The sequence below is a fragment of the Myotis myotis genome, unplaced genomic scaffold, assembly GCF_014108235.1.
Source record: "Myotis myotis isolate mMyoMyo1 unplaced genomic scaffold, mMyoMyo1.p scaffold_m19_p_15, whole genome shotgun sequence".
Lineage (NCBI taxonomy): Eukaryota > Metazoa > Chordata > Mammalia > Chiroptera > Vespertilionidae > Myotis > Myotis myotis.
Window position 1 is genome coordinate 8,767,428 of NW_023416319.1, and position 18,534 is coordinate 8,785,961.

The 18,534-nt window shown below is 39.8% G+C and overlaps 1 protein-coding gene across 2 annotated transcripts in view; it reads right to left on the bottom strand.

Annotated features, from left to right (window-relative positions):
- NHLRC2 (NHL repeat containing 2) overlaps positions 1-18,406 on the bottom strand; it is a 46,770-nt gene extending 28,364 nt beyond the window's left edge. The window contains exons 1-4 of one of the 2 annotated variants that reach the window (XM_036335925.1): positions 18,038-18,406; positions 14,608-14,760; positions 10,537-10,992; positions 5,876-5,997 (exon numbers count right to left, since the gene is read on the bottom strand). In XM_036335925.1, coding sequence (XP_036191818.1) covers positions 5,876-5,997; positions 10,537-10,992; positions 14,608-14,760; positions 18,038-18,215 — 909 coding nt within the window. In that variant the 5' untranslated portion in view covers positions 18,216-18,406. The remainder of the gene's footprint in view (positions 1-5,875; positions 5,998-10,536; positions 10,993-14,607; positions 14,761-18,037) is intronic. The other variant, XM_036335927.1, reaches the window with a different exon arrangement.
- Between the last annotated feature and the right edge of the window lie 128 nt (positions 18,407-18,534).

Genomic DNA, 18,534 nt, shown 5'->3' on the forward strand with positions numbered 1-18,534 from the left:
TGTTCAAAACCATTAATTTTTACATTAGACAAATTATTCCAAAAGTTAAAAAAACAAAACAAAAACTAACTAGCTCATTTAATGAGTTTAGTGTGACCTTGATTCCAAAACTGGGTTACAAGAGTACAAAAAAATATAGAACCATTTAATTTATGAACATGAATTTTTAAGTATTAAATATAATTTGGGATAATCAAATCCAACTTGACTTTTAAAAAATTGATCATTAGGTAAGGTTTAACCCAGGAATACAAAGATGGTTTAACATTAAAAAAATATATTAATATAATTCATTACATCAAAATACTGAGGGCAAAATATTACCTAATTATTTCAATAAATATAGAACATATACTTCATAAAATTACATAATAAAATAATTCTAAGTAAATAAGAATATGAAATTTCTTCATAAATATTTTTTCCCCAAAGCTACAGAAGATACTAAACTTTGGAGAAAATTGACATGCATTCTCTTTAAGAATATGAGGATGACAAAATACACAATCACTGCTAATGCTTAACAGCAACTGAGGTTCTATCCAGCAATATAATAAAACAAGATGTGTATAAATAAGAAAGGAAAATATAAACCTGCCATTTGTTTTTTCAGACATCATAATCCTATATAATAAAAGGCCAGCGACCATACCGGCGTAACGACCAGAATGACCGTTTGACTAGTTGCTATGAGGTGCATTGACCACCTCTCTGTCCCTCCCCGCAGCCTGCAGGCTCAAATTGCTGGATGGTGAAAGGGAAACCATGGGGAACTGGGGTGGGCGGTGGCGGCAGGGCAGGACTGGGGACTGTCAAGCAGGTGGAAGGCAGACCTCTTGATCCCTCCCCCCGGCCCACAGGCTCCGATTGCTGGATGGCTAACGGGAACCACGGAGAACCAGTGTGGGCAGCAGCGGGGCGGAACTGGGAACTGGCAAGTGAGCGGAAGATGGCCCTGATCACAGGCTAGGGACCCTACCCACGCACGATTTGGTGCGCTGGGCCTCTAGTCTATATAACAAAAGCCTAAGCGACCTTTACAGTGTAATGACCAGAATGACCAGTCCCTATGATGCACACTGACCACCAGGGGGCAGACGCTCAATGCAGGAGCTGTCCCCTGGTGGTCAGTGTGCTCCAACAGGAAGCCAGGCTCACGGCTGGTAAGCACAGCAGTGGTAGAGGGAGCCTCTCTGGCCTCCGCAGCAGCACTGAGGAGCAGCGAGCCAAGCAGTAAGGAGCAGCGAGCAGGCGGGTGGTAGAGTGAGGGGTCCCGGACTGTGAGAGAATGCAGGCCGGGCTGAGGAACCCACCCATGCAAGAATTTTGTGCACCAGGCCTCTAGTTATTTATATAAGAAACAAAAGTTTTTGCAGAAATGGATATGCTGATCCTAAAATTCATAGGGAATTGTAAGCGACCCAGAACAGCCAAAACAATGTTGAAAAAGAAGACTGAGAAGACCTGTACTTCACTGATTTTAAAATTTATTAAAAGTTACAGCAATCAAAACAGTGTGGTGTAGATCAATGGAATAGATCTCAAAGTCCAGAAATAGAACTATGCAGATATGAATAATTACATGACTCAACAATTTGAGTACTTAAATATTGATCCAAGAAAAATAAAAATGTATGTCCACACAAAACTTACACATGAATTACTTATCCATAATAGCAAAAAATTAGAAATACCTTAATTGCCCACCAACTGGTGAATGGACAGACATAATGTGGAATATGCATACAATGGAATGCTATTCAGCAATGCAAACGAATAAACTATATATGAACCCCAAAAACATTACACAGAATGAAAGAAGACACAAAGACCATATATTGTATGACTCTATTTATATGAAATGTTCGAGAGACTGTCTATCTCTATAAAGATTAGTGCTGTGGGTGGGAGTGGAGATTAACTGTAAAAGTCATGAACATTCTTACTGAGAGGATAAAAATATTCTAAAACTGATTTATGGTTATGGCTGCACAACTTGTTATATTTACTAAAAATTCTTAAACTATATACTTGGAATTTAATGCTATATAAAATATCTATCTCATCTTATAACTATGAACTAATAATTCCTATCTTGCAACCCTTTGAGTTGATTGCTTTTACCCAAACAGCTTGCTTTCTTAGATTTCAGCTACAATATTGCTGCTCAATTCATTGCGTTACTTACTAATAAAACGAAAACTTGAGGGAATAGAAGGAATAAACAATATTGATAGTGTATGAGATAAGAATCCTATCTAATAAAAGACAAAAAGGGTAATTAACCATACCTCCGCTACGCTTCCCATTGGCTAATCAGGGCGATATGCAAATTAACTGCCAACAAAGATGGTGGCCGGCAGCCACGCAGCTGAAGTGAACATGAGGCTTGCTTGCTCCAGTGATGGAGGAAGCCAAGGTTCCCCGCCTGCTGCGGCCTGGCTCTGAGCCCAAAAGCAACAATGTTTCAATTATAGAAGCTAAACAAACCCCAGATACCTGCTTTCAGCTGGCCGCGAACTCAGAGCTGGGAGCGCCAGTGACGGCAACAATGTTTCAATTATAGAAGGTAAATAAATCCCAGGAAAAAAAAGAAAAGAAAAAAAGGAGAGGCTGGGAGCTTCAGTCCTGGCCAGTCTGAAAACAGCCCTCAGCCCCTCACCCAGACTGGCCAGGCACCCTAGTGGGGACCCCCACCATGAAGGGTGTGTGACCAGCTGCAAACAGCCATCAGCCCCTCACCCAGGCTGGCCAGGCACCCAAGCGGGACCCCCACCCTAAAGGGGGTGTGGCCAGCCTGAAAACAGCCATCAGCCCCTCATCCAGGCTGGCCAGGCACCCCAGTAGGGACCCTCACCCTGAAGGGGGTGCGACCAGCTGCAAACAGCCATCAGCCCCTCACCCAGGCTGGCCAGGCACCCAAGCAGGAGCCCCACCCTGATCCGGGACACCCTTCAAGGCAAACCAGCCGGCCCCCACCCGTGCACCAGGCCTCTATCCTATATAGTAAAAGGGTAATATGCAAACTGACCCTAACAGCAGAAAGACTGGGAATGACTGGTCACTATGACACACACTGACCACCAGGGGGCAGACGCTCAATGCAGGAGCTGCCCTCTGGTGGTCAGTGCACTCTCACATTGGGGAGCTCTGCTCAGCCACAAGCCAGGCTGATGGCTGCCAGTACAGTGGTGGTGGTGGAAGCCTCTCCTGCCTCCTCAGCAGTGCTAAGGATGTCTGACTGCAGCTTATGTCTGCTCCCCGCTGGCAAATGGACATCCCCCGAGGGCTGCCGGGCTGCCAGAGGGATGTCTGACTGCCATCTTAGGCCCAATCCTCCAGGGAGCAGGCCTATGCCAGCAGGTGGTCATCCCCCGAGGGGTCCCAGACTGTGAGAGGGCACAGGCTGGGCTGAGGGACCCCCCACCCCCCCACCCCCCCGCCGAGTGCACACATTTTTGTGCACCGGGCCTCTAGTATATATATAAAAGCCAAGCAACTAGAAAGACTAGAACGACCGGTCACTATGATGTGCACTGTGGCTGGCCAACTAGCCCGATCCCCCGGCTGGCCGGGTCCCCGGTCAACCCCTCCCCACAGCTGGTCTGGCCCCCGATCAGCCCCCCAATCAGGGGCGGGGCCAGCTGGCCAACCTCCTGCGGCCCTTCCCCCCAGACCCGATCGCCCCCCGCAACCCTGATTGGGGGCGGGGCGGCCAGGCAACCTCCCACGGCCTCTCCCCTGGCCGGCCTGGCCCCGATCATCCCTGATCAGGGCAGGCCAGCACCGGGCCTCTAGTATCATAATAAAGTTATTAAAAAACAAGCACACAAAACGCTACATGTTTTACAAGGTCAGATGCAAATAAAAATATATGAGTTGAATATAGAACGACTGCCTGCAGGTATGTTTATGCAGGGGAAATGGGGATAAAGAGGAATTTATAAATTAATAAATAATATTCTGAACAAGAGATAGGTCTGCACTGAAAAATGTGAGCTGTCAATGTAAGATTATGACCAATCCTCTGTTAATGAGATTTAAACAAAAGTAAAATACAATAAACATTTTTTAAAAGAGAGGAAGAAATAATAATTCCACTTTACGTCCTGTATTTGCAGACACTAAACTAAGCCATATAATATAAAAATAACTTAGGGTAACCTAAATATGTGATTATGCTACTTAAAAAGCATTTGAAATACAGTCAATACTTCAAAACCTGTGGGTTCTAAATCAGGAGATAAAATGGACAATTAAAAAAGGACAAGTATTCACTGAATATTGCAGGGTAAATATTTTACTACTTTAATACCCTGTTAGATATCTATGACATGATAAATTAAAGAAGCATACAACCCCAAAAGATATTGCTAAATACTGACTTTAAGGACTTAGTAACAACAGAAAACCACTTTTTTTCCAAAGTATATACCATGAAATCATTAGACCTATGAAAAATTCTAAAAAGTAATCCTTGATCAAGTAAGTTTGGAAATACTACACATATATACCCCCAACAATGTATTCACAATACATTAGCATATTAAAGTCTCTAAAAAGACAGTCTCCAAGACTCTAAAAAAAACTAAATCTGCTTTATTTTATAAACCCATAAAATTCTTTTTTCATGGAACACCTTTTCATATTAAGAGAAATATGCACTTTAGAAAATGCATCATTAAATAGATGTTCTTTGCTCAGAAATTCATTCAACAAATATCTATTGAACACCTGCCGTGGGCCAGGCCCTGTTCCAGGTGCTTAGGATTTCAGAGGTAAGGAAACCAAATTGCATGACCTCATGGAGATTTTCATTACAGTAGATATTATATGTTCTACACTTTTTATTATATGTATAATAGGTGATAATATTGTCAAATAAATGGGCATAAATATCAATAGACAAATAAAAAGCAAGAAAATCAAGAAAGTATTTGAAACAGTATGTTTAGGCATGATGGATTAGATCAACTTAGTAGACTTTAGAAAAAGACAGCAACCTACTAAAGATCACTGATTTATAGCCAAAATCTTCATCAATAAGGAATGTTTAAAATGACTTCTACAATGGATATGATGCAGTCATATCATTCATGTGACTAATATAGATAAATACGTTAAAAAGACTGCAGAAGATTATGTAAGTACAACAGGATTCCACCATTTATTAAAAAAAAGATTGTCTAGAGCAGCAGTCACCAAACAGTGGCCTGCGGACCACTGTTGGTCTGGGAGGTCCGAAAGGTTGGCGACTGCTAGTCTAAAGTCAGTCTTTTTATTATAAATTTATTTGTGAGTAGGAAATTTCTGAAAAAACACAAAATTTAATAATGGTTGGTTACCTCTAGGGAGCTGGAATAAATGATCAGAGGACTTTTTTTACCTTTATGATTAACTCATTTTTTAAAAACAAGATTCTTTACTTTTATTCAGATATAAAACACCTTTTAAGACTTATTGACTGATATGTATCTGTAGGCAAAGCAAAAAAGATGAAGGCAGGAAGTGGTATGATTTTTTTTCTAGGTTTCAGAAAATTTAACTTTTAAAAAGACAAAACACCACTTTGTATACAGTGGTTAGGAAAATATCTCAAAACGAGGAGCTTTGGGGTGATTAGGCATGAGACTTTGAAACAAAGGGCAAAAAAAGGGGACTTGACTGAGGGTTTATCTTCTGAGACAACTATACACTGACACCCAGAAAAACAAGATACCAAAGAATAAAACTAAAGCCAGCACCTGTGAAAACAGCTGAATATGAATGATTTGAGGTATTTAAGCATCGCCTTCTCACTCTGAATATTTAATGTAGCAAGTAAATATCTGTTTTTCTGATTGGAAGTATAAAACTATTTAAAATGGAAAATTACCTTTCTTATAAGGTGGTTTTCAGTATCTGCCACATATATGATATTGTTCATTATGGCTACACCCTGTGGTGAATTAAAAGTTGACTCTGAAAATATTCCATCTTTTCTTCCAGGATTGGGTCCTAAAAGACAAGATAGCCATAAGACAAAATTTTTCTATTTAGTAAAACCTCCAAAAGAAAATCTGTATTTAAAGCCAAGATTTTAATATAAATAACATGATGTTTCTATCTGAACACTAAAATGTTTCCTAATATATCTGTTTTTCTCAAGAGTAACAAGTGTTGTTAGTGACAGGGTGTATTAGATAATGGCTACTAGTGTACTTTACGGTAACATATATCAGAAGAAAATACTTTTAAAAGCATCTTAAGTACCTGTTACCTACATTAGAAAGAACTAAATATAATTTTAATTTTTAAGCATCTGGATGAGTGACATTGAACAATTCGGGAAGATATGCTCATTTGATAATACTATTGACAGGTGAACAACATAGGTTTGCATTGCATGGGTCCACTTATATGAGGATTTTTTTCATTTGTTTTAAATTTAAAGATCTACTTGGCTTTATTGAATGATTCATGAATCGGGCAGCGTTCCATCTAATAAACAAAGAAGCTCTCTATGTGGATTTTTTTCAATAAATACTGTAAATGTATTTTTCCCTATGATTTTCTTAATAGCATTTCTTTTCTCTAGCTTACCTTTTTGTAAGAATACAGTATATAACACATATATATAATATGTATTAACTGACTTTATGTTATTAGTAAAGATTCTGGTCAACAGTAGGCTATTAGTAGTTTAAGCTATTAGCAGTTAAGTTTTGGGGAAGTCAAAAGATACATGTGAATTTTCAGCTGCACCGGGGGATGGCACCCCTAAACCCCAAATTGTTGAATGGTTAACCATACAATGAAAATCATGAACCCTTTCCTTATGGAAAAATACACATGCCCATAAAATGTCACAAATAATTTCAAGAGGTTCCTAGATCCTCAAGTCCATTCAAGCATTTCTTAAGAGTCCATGAACCCTAGGTTAAGAATCCTCCATTTACTATTTCACTTTGCCACAAAGTTCTATACCTTATAGATACTGTAAAATAAAGAGTGTGATACTAGTCTAGTGACCTACTTCTCAGCTTTTGTAACACATGTGGAGTTTTAAGAGTGGAGAGTAATTAAAATATAATTGTTATTTCTTTGACCAGAGGACAAGCCATTCAAAGCGTCTAAGTCAGCATTTCCAAACTATGTTTTGCAAAACTCCACTGTCCATAAGACGTTAGTAAGACAGGTGGATAGAAACATAAACTCAAGAGCCCAAAAGACTTGATTTAAATCCCAGCTCTATATCTCTTTAGCTGATGACCATTCTTTGTGTCTCAGTTTGTCTTCTGTATAATGGAACTAATAATATACCTAACTCACAGCACTATGAGGACTAAACAAATTAATACAGGTAAAGTACTTAGAATAATACCAGAAGTTGGCTGGCCACCTGGCTCAGTAGTTGAATATAGACCTATGAACCAGGAGGTCATAATTCAATTCTGGTCCGGATATATGCCCCATGTGGGGCATGCAGGAGACAGCCGATCAATGATTCTCTCTTATTGATGTTTCTGTCTCTCTCTCCCTCACCCTTCCCCTCTGAAAGCAATAAAAATAAATTTTAAAAAAGTAAAAAATGCCAGAAGTAAATGTATTATTATTATACTAATATTATTATTACTATTATTGACAGTTTTACTGTTATTACTATTATTAGTAATATTATTATTGTTGGTGAGAGTCCCCTACAGAGGAAAAAAGGGAGAGAATTGTGGTCACTTCAAATTAAAAGATACTGTACACTATAAAGTCTCTTGGATATTCATGAGGTACATTAGCAGAGTAAGAGATATGAGAAGTACAGTACAACCATCACAAACAAAAAATTTGTTAAACCACATCTAACTATTTTTTCCTGGTGTTGCTGAACACAGAATTCTTTTTCAAAAATTCTAGAATAACTATTAATTTATTACAAGATAACAGTATTCCGAAAAACGTGTTTGGGAAAGCTAGCTTGTTGCTAGTTTTCTCTATTTAACAACAACAAAAGAATATTTACCTATACTATTTTTTTTTTAAATATATTTTATTGATTTTTTACAGAGAGAAAGGGAGAGAGATAGAGAGTTAGAAACATCGATGAGAGAGAAACATCGATCAGCTGCCTCCTGCACATCTCCTACTGGGGATGTGCCTGCAACCCAGGTACATGCCCTTGACCGGAATCGAACCTGGGACCTTTCAGTCCGCAGGCCGACGCTCTATCCACTGAGCCAAACCGGTTCTGGCTACCTATACTATTTTGAAAGTTATAGAATCTATTAGAAACTCTCTTAACCATTTAAATTCAACCTGCTACAACATTTTGAGTAACAATTCTCATAACTGCATGCCAAAACACTAAGTTACTAAAACAAAATAAACAACATAAAACACACACATACTCCAACAAAAACAAGAAACAAGAAACAAAAAATTCAAGAGCTATAGGAATAATATCTTGGCATATGAAGATTAGCACCAGGGTTTAGGAACATGATTAGTTTATTTGCACTAGGAGTGCAAGTATCTCTATTTTATGCTATATGTGTTACTCAAGTGGGCAGCAGAGATGAATTACTTTTCTCTCTGATTAATATGTTGTTAATAATAAATTATTTTTAAATTAATAAGACTATTAATTATGTAGATGTAAACAAGAGCCCTTTTTAGATCTAAGATCAGAGAGATATGGAACAAAATGATCCATGCTTGAATGATACTTATATTTTGCTAAACCCAAAGGGAAATGATCTAGACATATGAGTAAGTTCTTATGAAAGGAAAAAGAAAATTATATACAAATCCTAGGTTATTTATTTTATAATCTAAGTCTCAAGTGCCTAAGGAATTATCTTGGTCTTAAAAAAATAAAAAAGATAAGGCTATATTTTGATGGAAAGTGAAATACAATACTTCCATTTAAAATGCCCCAAATCCAAAATGTATATAGAGTATACAGTAGGTCCTCAAATACATTTAGCATTGTTTTATTATAATGTTGATAGTATGCCACAGGCACTTACTTAACTCTTCTTTATATCAATTAGCCTAGGGTAACATTTCTTTTGTTATATGTTTTTTCATTTGAAGCTGCAGAACCTATTGAGGATGTTAAGTGAGGATTTATTGTAATCTAATCTAATAAAAGAGAAACATGCAAATTAACTGTACCCCCATTATGCCCACAAGCCACGCCCACCAGCCAATCAGGAGAGAGTATGCAAATAAACCCAACCAAGATGGCAGCGGCCACGGAGCTGGAGTGAACAGGAGGCTTGGGTTGCCCCTGGCGATGGAGGAAGCCAAGCTTCCTACCTGCCCTGGCTGGCTGTGGGCTCCACTCAAGGCTACAAAGGTTCAATTATAGAAGATAAATAAATCCCAGATACCTGCTTCCAGCCACTGTGGCCTCCGCTCAAGGAGGGCCTGCAAACAGCCATCAGCCCCTCACCCAGGCTGGCCAAGCACCCCAGTGGGGACCCCCACCCTGAAGGGGGTGTGGCCAGCTTAAAAACAGCCCTTAGCCCCTCACTCAGGCTGGCCACGCCCCCCCAGTGGGGACCCCCACCCTGAAGGGGGCGTAGCCAGCCTGCAAACCACCACAGGCCCCTCGCTCAGGCAGTCCCACACCCCAAGGGAATCCCCATCCTGATCCGGGACACCCTTCAGAGCAAACCAGCTGCCCCCACCCATGCACCAGGCCTCTATCTATACTAATAAAAAGGTAATATGCTAATTAGGCTGGGAGAACTTCCAGGAGACCTTCTGGACATTCTTCTGGACAAAGCCATGGTGGCGGGGCCAAGATAGAGGCGGTTAAAGGCCAAGACGGGAGGGTAGTTGTGGGTGATCAGGTTGGTGGGGGGCGGGGCCGTTGGGGGTAAGCAGACCAGCAGGGGTGCAGTTGGGGGCAAGCAGGCCAGTGGGGAGGGGAGTGGAGGCGAGCAGGCCAGCAGGGAGGGTAGTTGGGGGTGATCAGGCTAGCGGGAGGGGCATTTGGGGGCAAGCAGGCCAGCGGCAGGGGGCATTTGGGGGAGAGCAGGCCAGCAGGCAGAGTGGTTAGGGGCAATCAGGCAGGCAGGCAGGCAGGTGAGTGGTTAGGTGCCAGCAGTCCCGATTGCGAGAGGGATGTCCGACTGCCAGTTTAGGCCCGATCCCTGTAAACCGGCAGTAGGACATCCTTCGAGGGGTCCCAGATTGGAGAGGGTGCAGGCTGGGCTGAGGAACACCCCCTCCCCCTGCACAAATTTCGTGCACCGGGCCAGTAGTACTTTCATAAGATAGAATAAGTGTGGTAGTTTTTGTGAAACAAGATATACAAATATACTTTAAAAATTACTAACTTAAAGATTTCTTCCTTTTGATTTGAATGGGGTTTTGTAGGGGTTTTTTTGAGGGAGAAGAGATTACTTTAGGTACCATACATTAATTAACAAATTTCATGACGTTAAAGTCAATGTATAGTGCTATAATTAGTTCTTATTTATAAATTTCAATATATTTCTTTGAACTTTTTTCACTAAAAATACATTACATATAATTAAAAACAAACTTTACCTCCAATGCTGTACTGAATTTGTCCATTCTTCCAGACGACCAAAATTCTATGATGTCCAGTGTCTGCTATTACCAGTCTCTTAGAAAGATGGTCTACTGTTACTTTGCCAGGAAACAGCAATGGTGAAGGTGGCAAAGAATCTTTATAGAGTTTTATTCCAATTTCATTAGCTCTGATCTGTCCCCTGTCTTTGTAATACTTTAAAGCTATTGAAGTATACAAAAACAATTTCTCTTTGTGTCCCTCTCCAATCAACGAAAACAACATGTTTCCACGGGGTCCAAGTATGACCACAGTTGGCCAGCAGGACACCTCCAGTTCTTGCCAAAGGCTGGCATCTGCATCGTTAACCACAGGGTGGGTGATGTCATATCGAAGAACAGCACTCTTAATGTTATCCAGGACTTTTTCATTTGGAAACTTAGCCGAGTGAACACCAACAATCAGAAGACCGTCTAAATGAAAGAAGTTAAATATTATGAAATATTAAAGCCTGAATAGCATCATCCACATATTAGGCATTGGCTCATTAGTAAATATAAATAGTCCAGAGGAAAAAAACAATAAAAAAGGCAGAACTAAATTAGTGTGTGTATTGGACTGCATTTAAACACAGGTCTAAAAAAAATTAACATTCAAAGTTTATTTCTAGAACATTTTCTTGGATTCTAACTTTAGATATTAGTTCCAGTCAGTTGTTTCAATTTTATTCTTCAGAGTCTCCAAGTAGTCTTATGTTGGACCTTCTGCTGTCTTCCAATCCAATCATTTTTTATCTCTTGTTACTTTTCTTTAGCTCATTTTTATTCCCTAAGTTTTATCCCCTGCTTTACTTCAATGCCCCTTATTCCATTTTTACATGAATTTATTGTCCCTTTGGCACAATTTAGTATTCATTTCTAATATAATTCTGATCTTTTCCCTCTATTTCTTTTCTGAGTTCAATCAGGACATTTCTTCCTTTTTTTTTCTTTTTGGTCCATTTCTGTTTAGGTTTTGAATTTTGATACAAGTTGCTTTTTCATTATTCCTAAAATGTTTGAAAATATGTAATTCGATTGAAAAATTATTACAGTTTTTGCCAATATTGTGATCATTTTTTAAGTGAGAATTTTCATCAGCATTTCAACTCTGAGTCACATTTTCAACTTTTTAAGGTTTTACATGGATATGATGTTTTTAACATTCCCTTCATGTTATGGACAGGGCTCTCAATTTGAGAGCGCCCTCTTCTGGCAGTTCCCTTTCTCTGTGTAGTTAATCACACAGAACAAAAGTAGGAAGGACTTAGCCCCAAGTGTCCTTTCCCTTTGTTGAATCCTGTGAGTCCTCCTAAACCTGGTGGTGGTTTTAGGAATCCTGACACAAAATGAAATTACATATTGACTCATTAAAAAGTTTAGTTTCACTATAAAATAAAAAATGCATTTTCTAATTTTTAATAAAGTATAAAAAAGAAAAATAGTATATGCTACATGATGAGAATTCCAGCATTTATTCAGCTGTATTATGGCATTTACATTTTTAGAAATCTAATTTAATTATATATTAACATATACTAAGTAATCACAGTTTAAAATACGCCAAGTTTTCCTAATTGTTTTCTTACAAAACAAGAATACTTTTCCTTAGATAAAAGCCATTCTGCTAAATTTGGGCATTATATAATAACATACCATTAATGTATCCAGCATGAAAAGAAAAAGAAAAATTTAGAAACTCTAAAGTAGAAAAGGAAAGAAAACCACCAAGGCACCTAATATAAATGTGAACTGAACTGTTAAGAATAACAACCTTAGGATATAACTACATTCTTAAACAATGTTTAAAGACCAGACCACTCATTACTATTAAGTAGAGTATCTTTTTACTTTAGACTTTGGCATTATGATTTCTCATATGCTACTGTAAACGTGATACTGATCATCATTACAAACCTGACTTTAAAAGCTGTTTTACAGAGGAAGGAGACTGGGTATTAAATTGGACCTCTTTCATGGAGTTTTGAATTAATAAGCACTCCCTCACAAAGCTAAGCAATTCTGGCTTACTGATAAAATGAACTGAACATTCCATGGAAGCTGAAATAGGTGGCCAAATGTCATTTTTAAGAAGTATTAGGCATTGCTGCAAATATGTTCAGAAACATATCAGATAGTAGTGAGACAAGACAGCCGCAAGAAAGCCAATGAAGTTAGCAACAGTTCATTGAACTTTGATGTAATCTCTGGGTATGCCTGCTTTTGTGACTATGAATTGAACTTCTAAAATGAAAAAAAATATTTTTCTCATATGTAGCATATTACTGAAATAATGTTTCTTTGAAATTATAATGTTGAGATCATTTACAAAGTATTTTACTTTTCAGAAGTGTATTTGAATATAAAAATAAGGTGTTAATTACACTGTGCTATGAAAAGGAGCTTTTCAGTAAAGTGATAAAGAGATTACGAGGATCCATTCTAAGAATGTGTTCCAGGTATAGGGTTAACCAAGAAAGTTAATCAAATACAGTCTTTTAGGGGTAATCTTAAGTGTGGAAAAAGTTAACTCTGGGATTCTTAACTCAATCTGTAGTGCCTCTCTAAAACTCAAATGTTGTTATGATGTGATCATTCTATTAAACAAACAACCTTTAATATCTCTGTATCTTAAATGGAAGGAAAAGCCTAACTATTAAGAATGTTATACAAAGCCCTTCGGTTCATGGTCCAAACCCAACCTACCTTCCTCTTCTTTCGCTTTTCCCAGGAGCTCCTACAATCTTGCCAAACTAAGCTATTGACCACTCCCCAAGAGGCCCACGCTCCATGCTTTCCTGCTAGTTTCCCTGTTGCTTCCCCCACCTGTCCCATTTTCATTTTCAGCGGCACTGCTGCTCTTTTTCCCAGTTCCATCTAAATTGTCTCCTTCTCTGAGAAATCTTTTGCAATGCTTGTAAGCAAAGTTAGTCATTTCCTCAGGTTCCATAATGCTTTTCATTCAACTCTGAAACATTGATACATATTTTCCCAGCAGTTAAGCAGAGAACCTTACACTTAACACATGTTCAATAAATGTATTCATTTACAGGGGCTTGAAGAAGACACAGCATTCAAAACCTAAGAGATGAGATACTCATAGTTCTTAAATCAATACAGATGAATTTCTGAAAACATGATTTAGCTACTGGGACTTTTGAGTTCTTGGTAAATCTCACTGTTTGGCAATTTGAAGATATACCCTATTACAATTTAAAAGCAACTGAAGTTTCACTAGCACTGAAGATTTTATCTTTCACTCCTGTTTTTTAAGTTTCAAGATGTCCTTCACCTTGCACATGTATACTCTCTTCTCATCTTTACTCACAAGATCATTGACTCTTTCTCATTTTTATCTTTTATTAAGAGAAGAGCTTCAATTAATTTCAACCTAATTAAATGGAACCTTTAGTTTCATTTACCCCCCCATGCTCTCTTTTAGGAAAAAGTAAACAGGAAAAAAAGTCTCTGAAAAAAATCTCAAACTTCTAAAGTAAATATTAAGATTAATCTCTTACATCTTCAGAATTTGCAATACCATAAAAGAGGATTTCCTAGTGTTTTGGAAGATATTTTTCATAAAGCAGGTCAAAGAAAGAGCATCTGTTATAGTATTCTGTATTGCACTGTTGTTCATGTCCATGTCATTCAAAATGAAAGGAAGAATAATCACATTTCCTATTAAGAACTTTAAACCTTTGTATCACAGTTCTTGAGAAGAGTATAAAATCAGAGTCACACATTTAATTTTTTTATAGAACAAACTCAGGTAAATCTAGATATATAAAATTAACTTTTTAAAATACTTGATCCTGAGAAAAGTACATTATGTCCTATTCTTAGAGAAAAATATACTAAATTTACTAAGTGCTGGTTCTAGTATCACTACATTTAACTCTTCTGAAAAGGTACATGGAGTCCTTAATTCATAGATTAGAAATTTATTTTAGAATTACTGAAGTCTTGCCAAACATTCATTCGCCTGTGAGGAAATGAGTCAGCTACTCTTCCAGTGTCTGTGTCTGTTAGAACCAATTAAAGGCCAATTACCTTTATCCGAGTAGGTGTGTTCTAAGGCATGGAGATCAGGCAGTAGGTGAATGCAGTTTATGCAGCAGTAGGTGAAGAAATCAAGGATGACCACTTTTCCGCCCAGATCCTTGTAAACAGAAATAGGCCCCTCCGTGTTCAGCCATTCTAACCCTGAAATTTACACAAAATAAATGATCATGACTAAAAGGACAATTAATCTAAAATGTGAACCACTTATTTCTTAGGAGAAGATGGGTGTGCAGAGAAGACGGGGGGAACAAAATGGGAAAGAGGCTGTAATGAGGCAGCCCTGCAAATATAGTAAGAAAAAGCTATCCAATTCTTTCAGAAACACTATAGCAGTCTGCGTAAGGAAGTAAGATCAACACATTTAGGTAAAAAACAAGAGGAAATATCAAATATTATTAAGAGGGCCTAAGTACACAATAAGGTACAAAAGGGCTACTGAAAATGAGTCAACCTTAAAAATAGCAAGACATGACTAAATATCAAAAAGGAGCAAAGTGTTCAAATCAAAGGTTAAACACACAAAATGCTTAAACCAATTTCATAAAAGAGCAGAAATGCTTGATTTGAAGGAGACCATAAATGCAAAATATTTTAAATGCAAAGGTAAGAAAAATACACTGTTACAGATTTCATGTAAACATTAGTTCCCTTCCCTCCAAAGAAAAATAAAATCTCCTTAATCTGCACTTTTGCAATTCAGAATTTATAATTATTTGACCATTATTTACAATTTTAACTATGCACTATGAAGATAGATTTTGTTAACCTAACATTAAAAGTACTGCATTTTGCCCTGGCCAATATGGCTCAGTTGGTTGGAGCATCATCCCGTGCACTGAAGGTTGTGGGTTTGATGCCTGGTCAGGGCACATGCACAGATTGTGGGTTTGATACCTGGTTGCATGCAAGAGGCAACTGATCAATCTTTCTCTCTCTACTTTCCTCTCTTTAGAAAAATCAATAATGAAAAGAAGTAAAGCATCTTCATTTAACCGACTTAAGAAGACAAAGATAATGAGTTTGTTGCTTATAAGTAAATAAAGGCAGCTACTAAAACTATTAATTATACTTTTAAAGTATAATTGACATACAATATTTAATTATATCTTAAAACAGGCATTTGGAAATATTTTATAGAAACTGAAAGCCAGAGTTGGTTGGGTGGATCCAGTGCATAATAAGAACTAGTGACTAATAACAGTAACAAGTTACTCAAATATAACAAAATTCTAAAAACCAACAGACAGTTGGGGGGGGGGGGGGGCGGGTGAGGGCATGTGCTGGGTAGTGGGAGCGGCCAGGGAGAGGTCAATGGGGGGAAAGGAGACATATGTAATGCTTTAAACAATAAAGAATTTAAATTTAAAAAAAATTAAATTATTAAAAACACACACACACACCAGAAAACTGCTAATTAAATTACCACTTCTGCCAATTAATCCAACTTATTAAGGTTTTAGGGTGAACTCTGAATTATCCATTTTAATAAAGTGTTAATTATATGCCAGATCAAGTGATTATATACAATTTCAAGTTAATTAATGTAGTTTTATATCCTAGTTGCAAAATATTCATGAACCTGTCTTTTAAATTTTTTTCTGTAAACAGTAAAGAGTGACTTGCATTGAGGGCAGAAAAAATATTATTACATGTCAGTTATTGTGCTAGGTGCCTCTCAGGCTTAATAATATCATACATTTTATAAAAACAATGACAATCAATATAATTTTAAGAGCTGCTAACATTTACTGAACTCCCCAATGAACTAAGAACTTTAGGTATGTTACCTCCAGTCTACATAATAAACAGGAAAGGTAAATACTCATTCTATTTTGCAAATTCGACATAGGCTTGGAGAAGTCAAGTAACTTGCTCCAAGTCTGCCGCTAACAAATGGAACTGGGATTTAATCGCAGGTCTGTCTGACCATCCATTATATCACACTAGTTCCCATAAACATGTGTTTCTTTTAAGAAATGAACAAAAACATACTATTTTTGAGACAGAGTTATGTTTATGACTTCTTGATATCAGTCTTACTGATAAAGAAACCAAGAAAAAGTCATCTCTAGCATTCTGTCCTCAATAATTAGGTCCAGTAGAAAATGTGACTATGTCAAATACGAAGCTTGAATATTTTGTTACATTATTTACCAGTCAAAGGTCAAATCTGACGGTAATAAAATACACTCATTATAAGTACAAAGTCCAGAAAATAAAAACACTAGCCTAAATCCTAGCTGATGGCCTGCTCTTATAACTGTACTACATAACTAACTTCTCACAAAGTTTTGAAAAAAATATGCATATATATATCCTAGTATGTGTGTGTGTGTGTGTGTATGTATATATATTCTTTCAAAGTTTCTTTGATGGGATAAGCCCTCATGTTCCCATTTTTTTGGTAAGAATTCCACAATATTTCAAATCCAGTATAGGATGAATAACAGGAAAAAAAAAAAAAAGCACTTTTCAAGGTGGGAGCAAAAGGCCTGGAAAGACACACCAGACATTTGCCGGAGGTAAGGTTCCGACACACCTCCCTGGAGACACTGAACCCTGCCACATCCACCCAATTAACTATACATGTGGTGTCGGTGTCCTGCCAGGAGGCATGCCAACACCACCGGGCAGAGCGATGGCAGTGCGGACCCAGGAAGGGAAAGCGGGGTTTCATTTATCACAGCAAACAGCACTGCCGGGCGGCCCAGCTCCCTCCCTCGTGTTCCGAACACTCACGGCGCCCGCCGGGAGCCGGACCTTGGAGATGGGCCACCACGGATTCCGATTTTTTAAACGATCCGTTTCACGACTTGGAACGGAGACGTGTGGCGGCGCTAAGGAAGCACTGGCATCTGGGGTCTTTATCATCCGGCCCCGGCAGACGGTTCCAGCTGTGAGGCCCGGGGCAAACTCACTGAGCTTTCCCTGCCTCCGTTTCCCCAACTGTAAAGCAGGGCTCCCGAGAGCACGTCCATGGGCGGTGGGGAGGCAGCGAGAAGGTAATTAGGGTAACACCCCCGGAGGGTTCGGACCTGTGTGTCACGTAGGGAGACGGGCAACATGCTAGCTGGGCTGGTGCAGAAGATGCTGGGCAACCAGACGGAAAGGGCCGGGTGGCGCGGGCATGTAATCACCGCGCCCCCGGCCACTAAACAGTCCCGGCAGGTGCAGCGGGTGAACCCAAGGTCCGGACGGGGCTCAGGATGCGGACCGACAGGCAGGCCCCGCCCTGCAGACACCCGCCCGGCGCCGCCGCTTCGGGGCACCTGGGCACGGCAGCGCCCGCGAACCACGGCTCCGGCGCCCGGAACCACCCGCCGGGCACCACCCCGCCTCGCCCACCGCCTCGGGGAGGGCGTCGTTCCGAGGAAGGGGAGGTTCCGGCGGGGTCCCCACCCCGAAGCCAGCCCCTCACCTTCCGGAAACTCGGGCACTGACAGGTCCTGCTCCCAGCCGTCCACCTTCTGCAGATACTGGTAGACCAGGCTGCTCTTCTCCTCCTGGGTGACGGCATCTAGCAGGGCGTACTCCAGCGAGGTCTGAGCCGGGAGCAGGCCCGCGAGGCTGCGGCTCCGGACGCCGGGCGCCGCCATGTTCCCTCCGGACGGTCCTGGGGCGGCCGCGCCACGGGCCACGGACCGCGCTTCTCTGGGGACAGCGAGGCAGCGTTTCCCGTCCTTCGGTTTCAACACGGCACATTCACCTTGCCCTCCCCCAGCCCCAGTCCACACTAAGGGCACTTTTTTTCTGTTGTAAACATGCACTCAGGTGCTCAAGTCCCTACAAAACGCCGCCAATTCCCGGCGCGTAATTAAACTACCGCCCCGCCCCGCCCCTTGGAGCCCTCCGGCCACCGCCGAGGCTGGGCGTTCGGAACGCCAGATTCGACAGGAAAAGGCCTCGGGTAGCGTT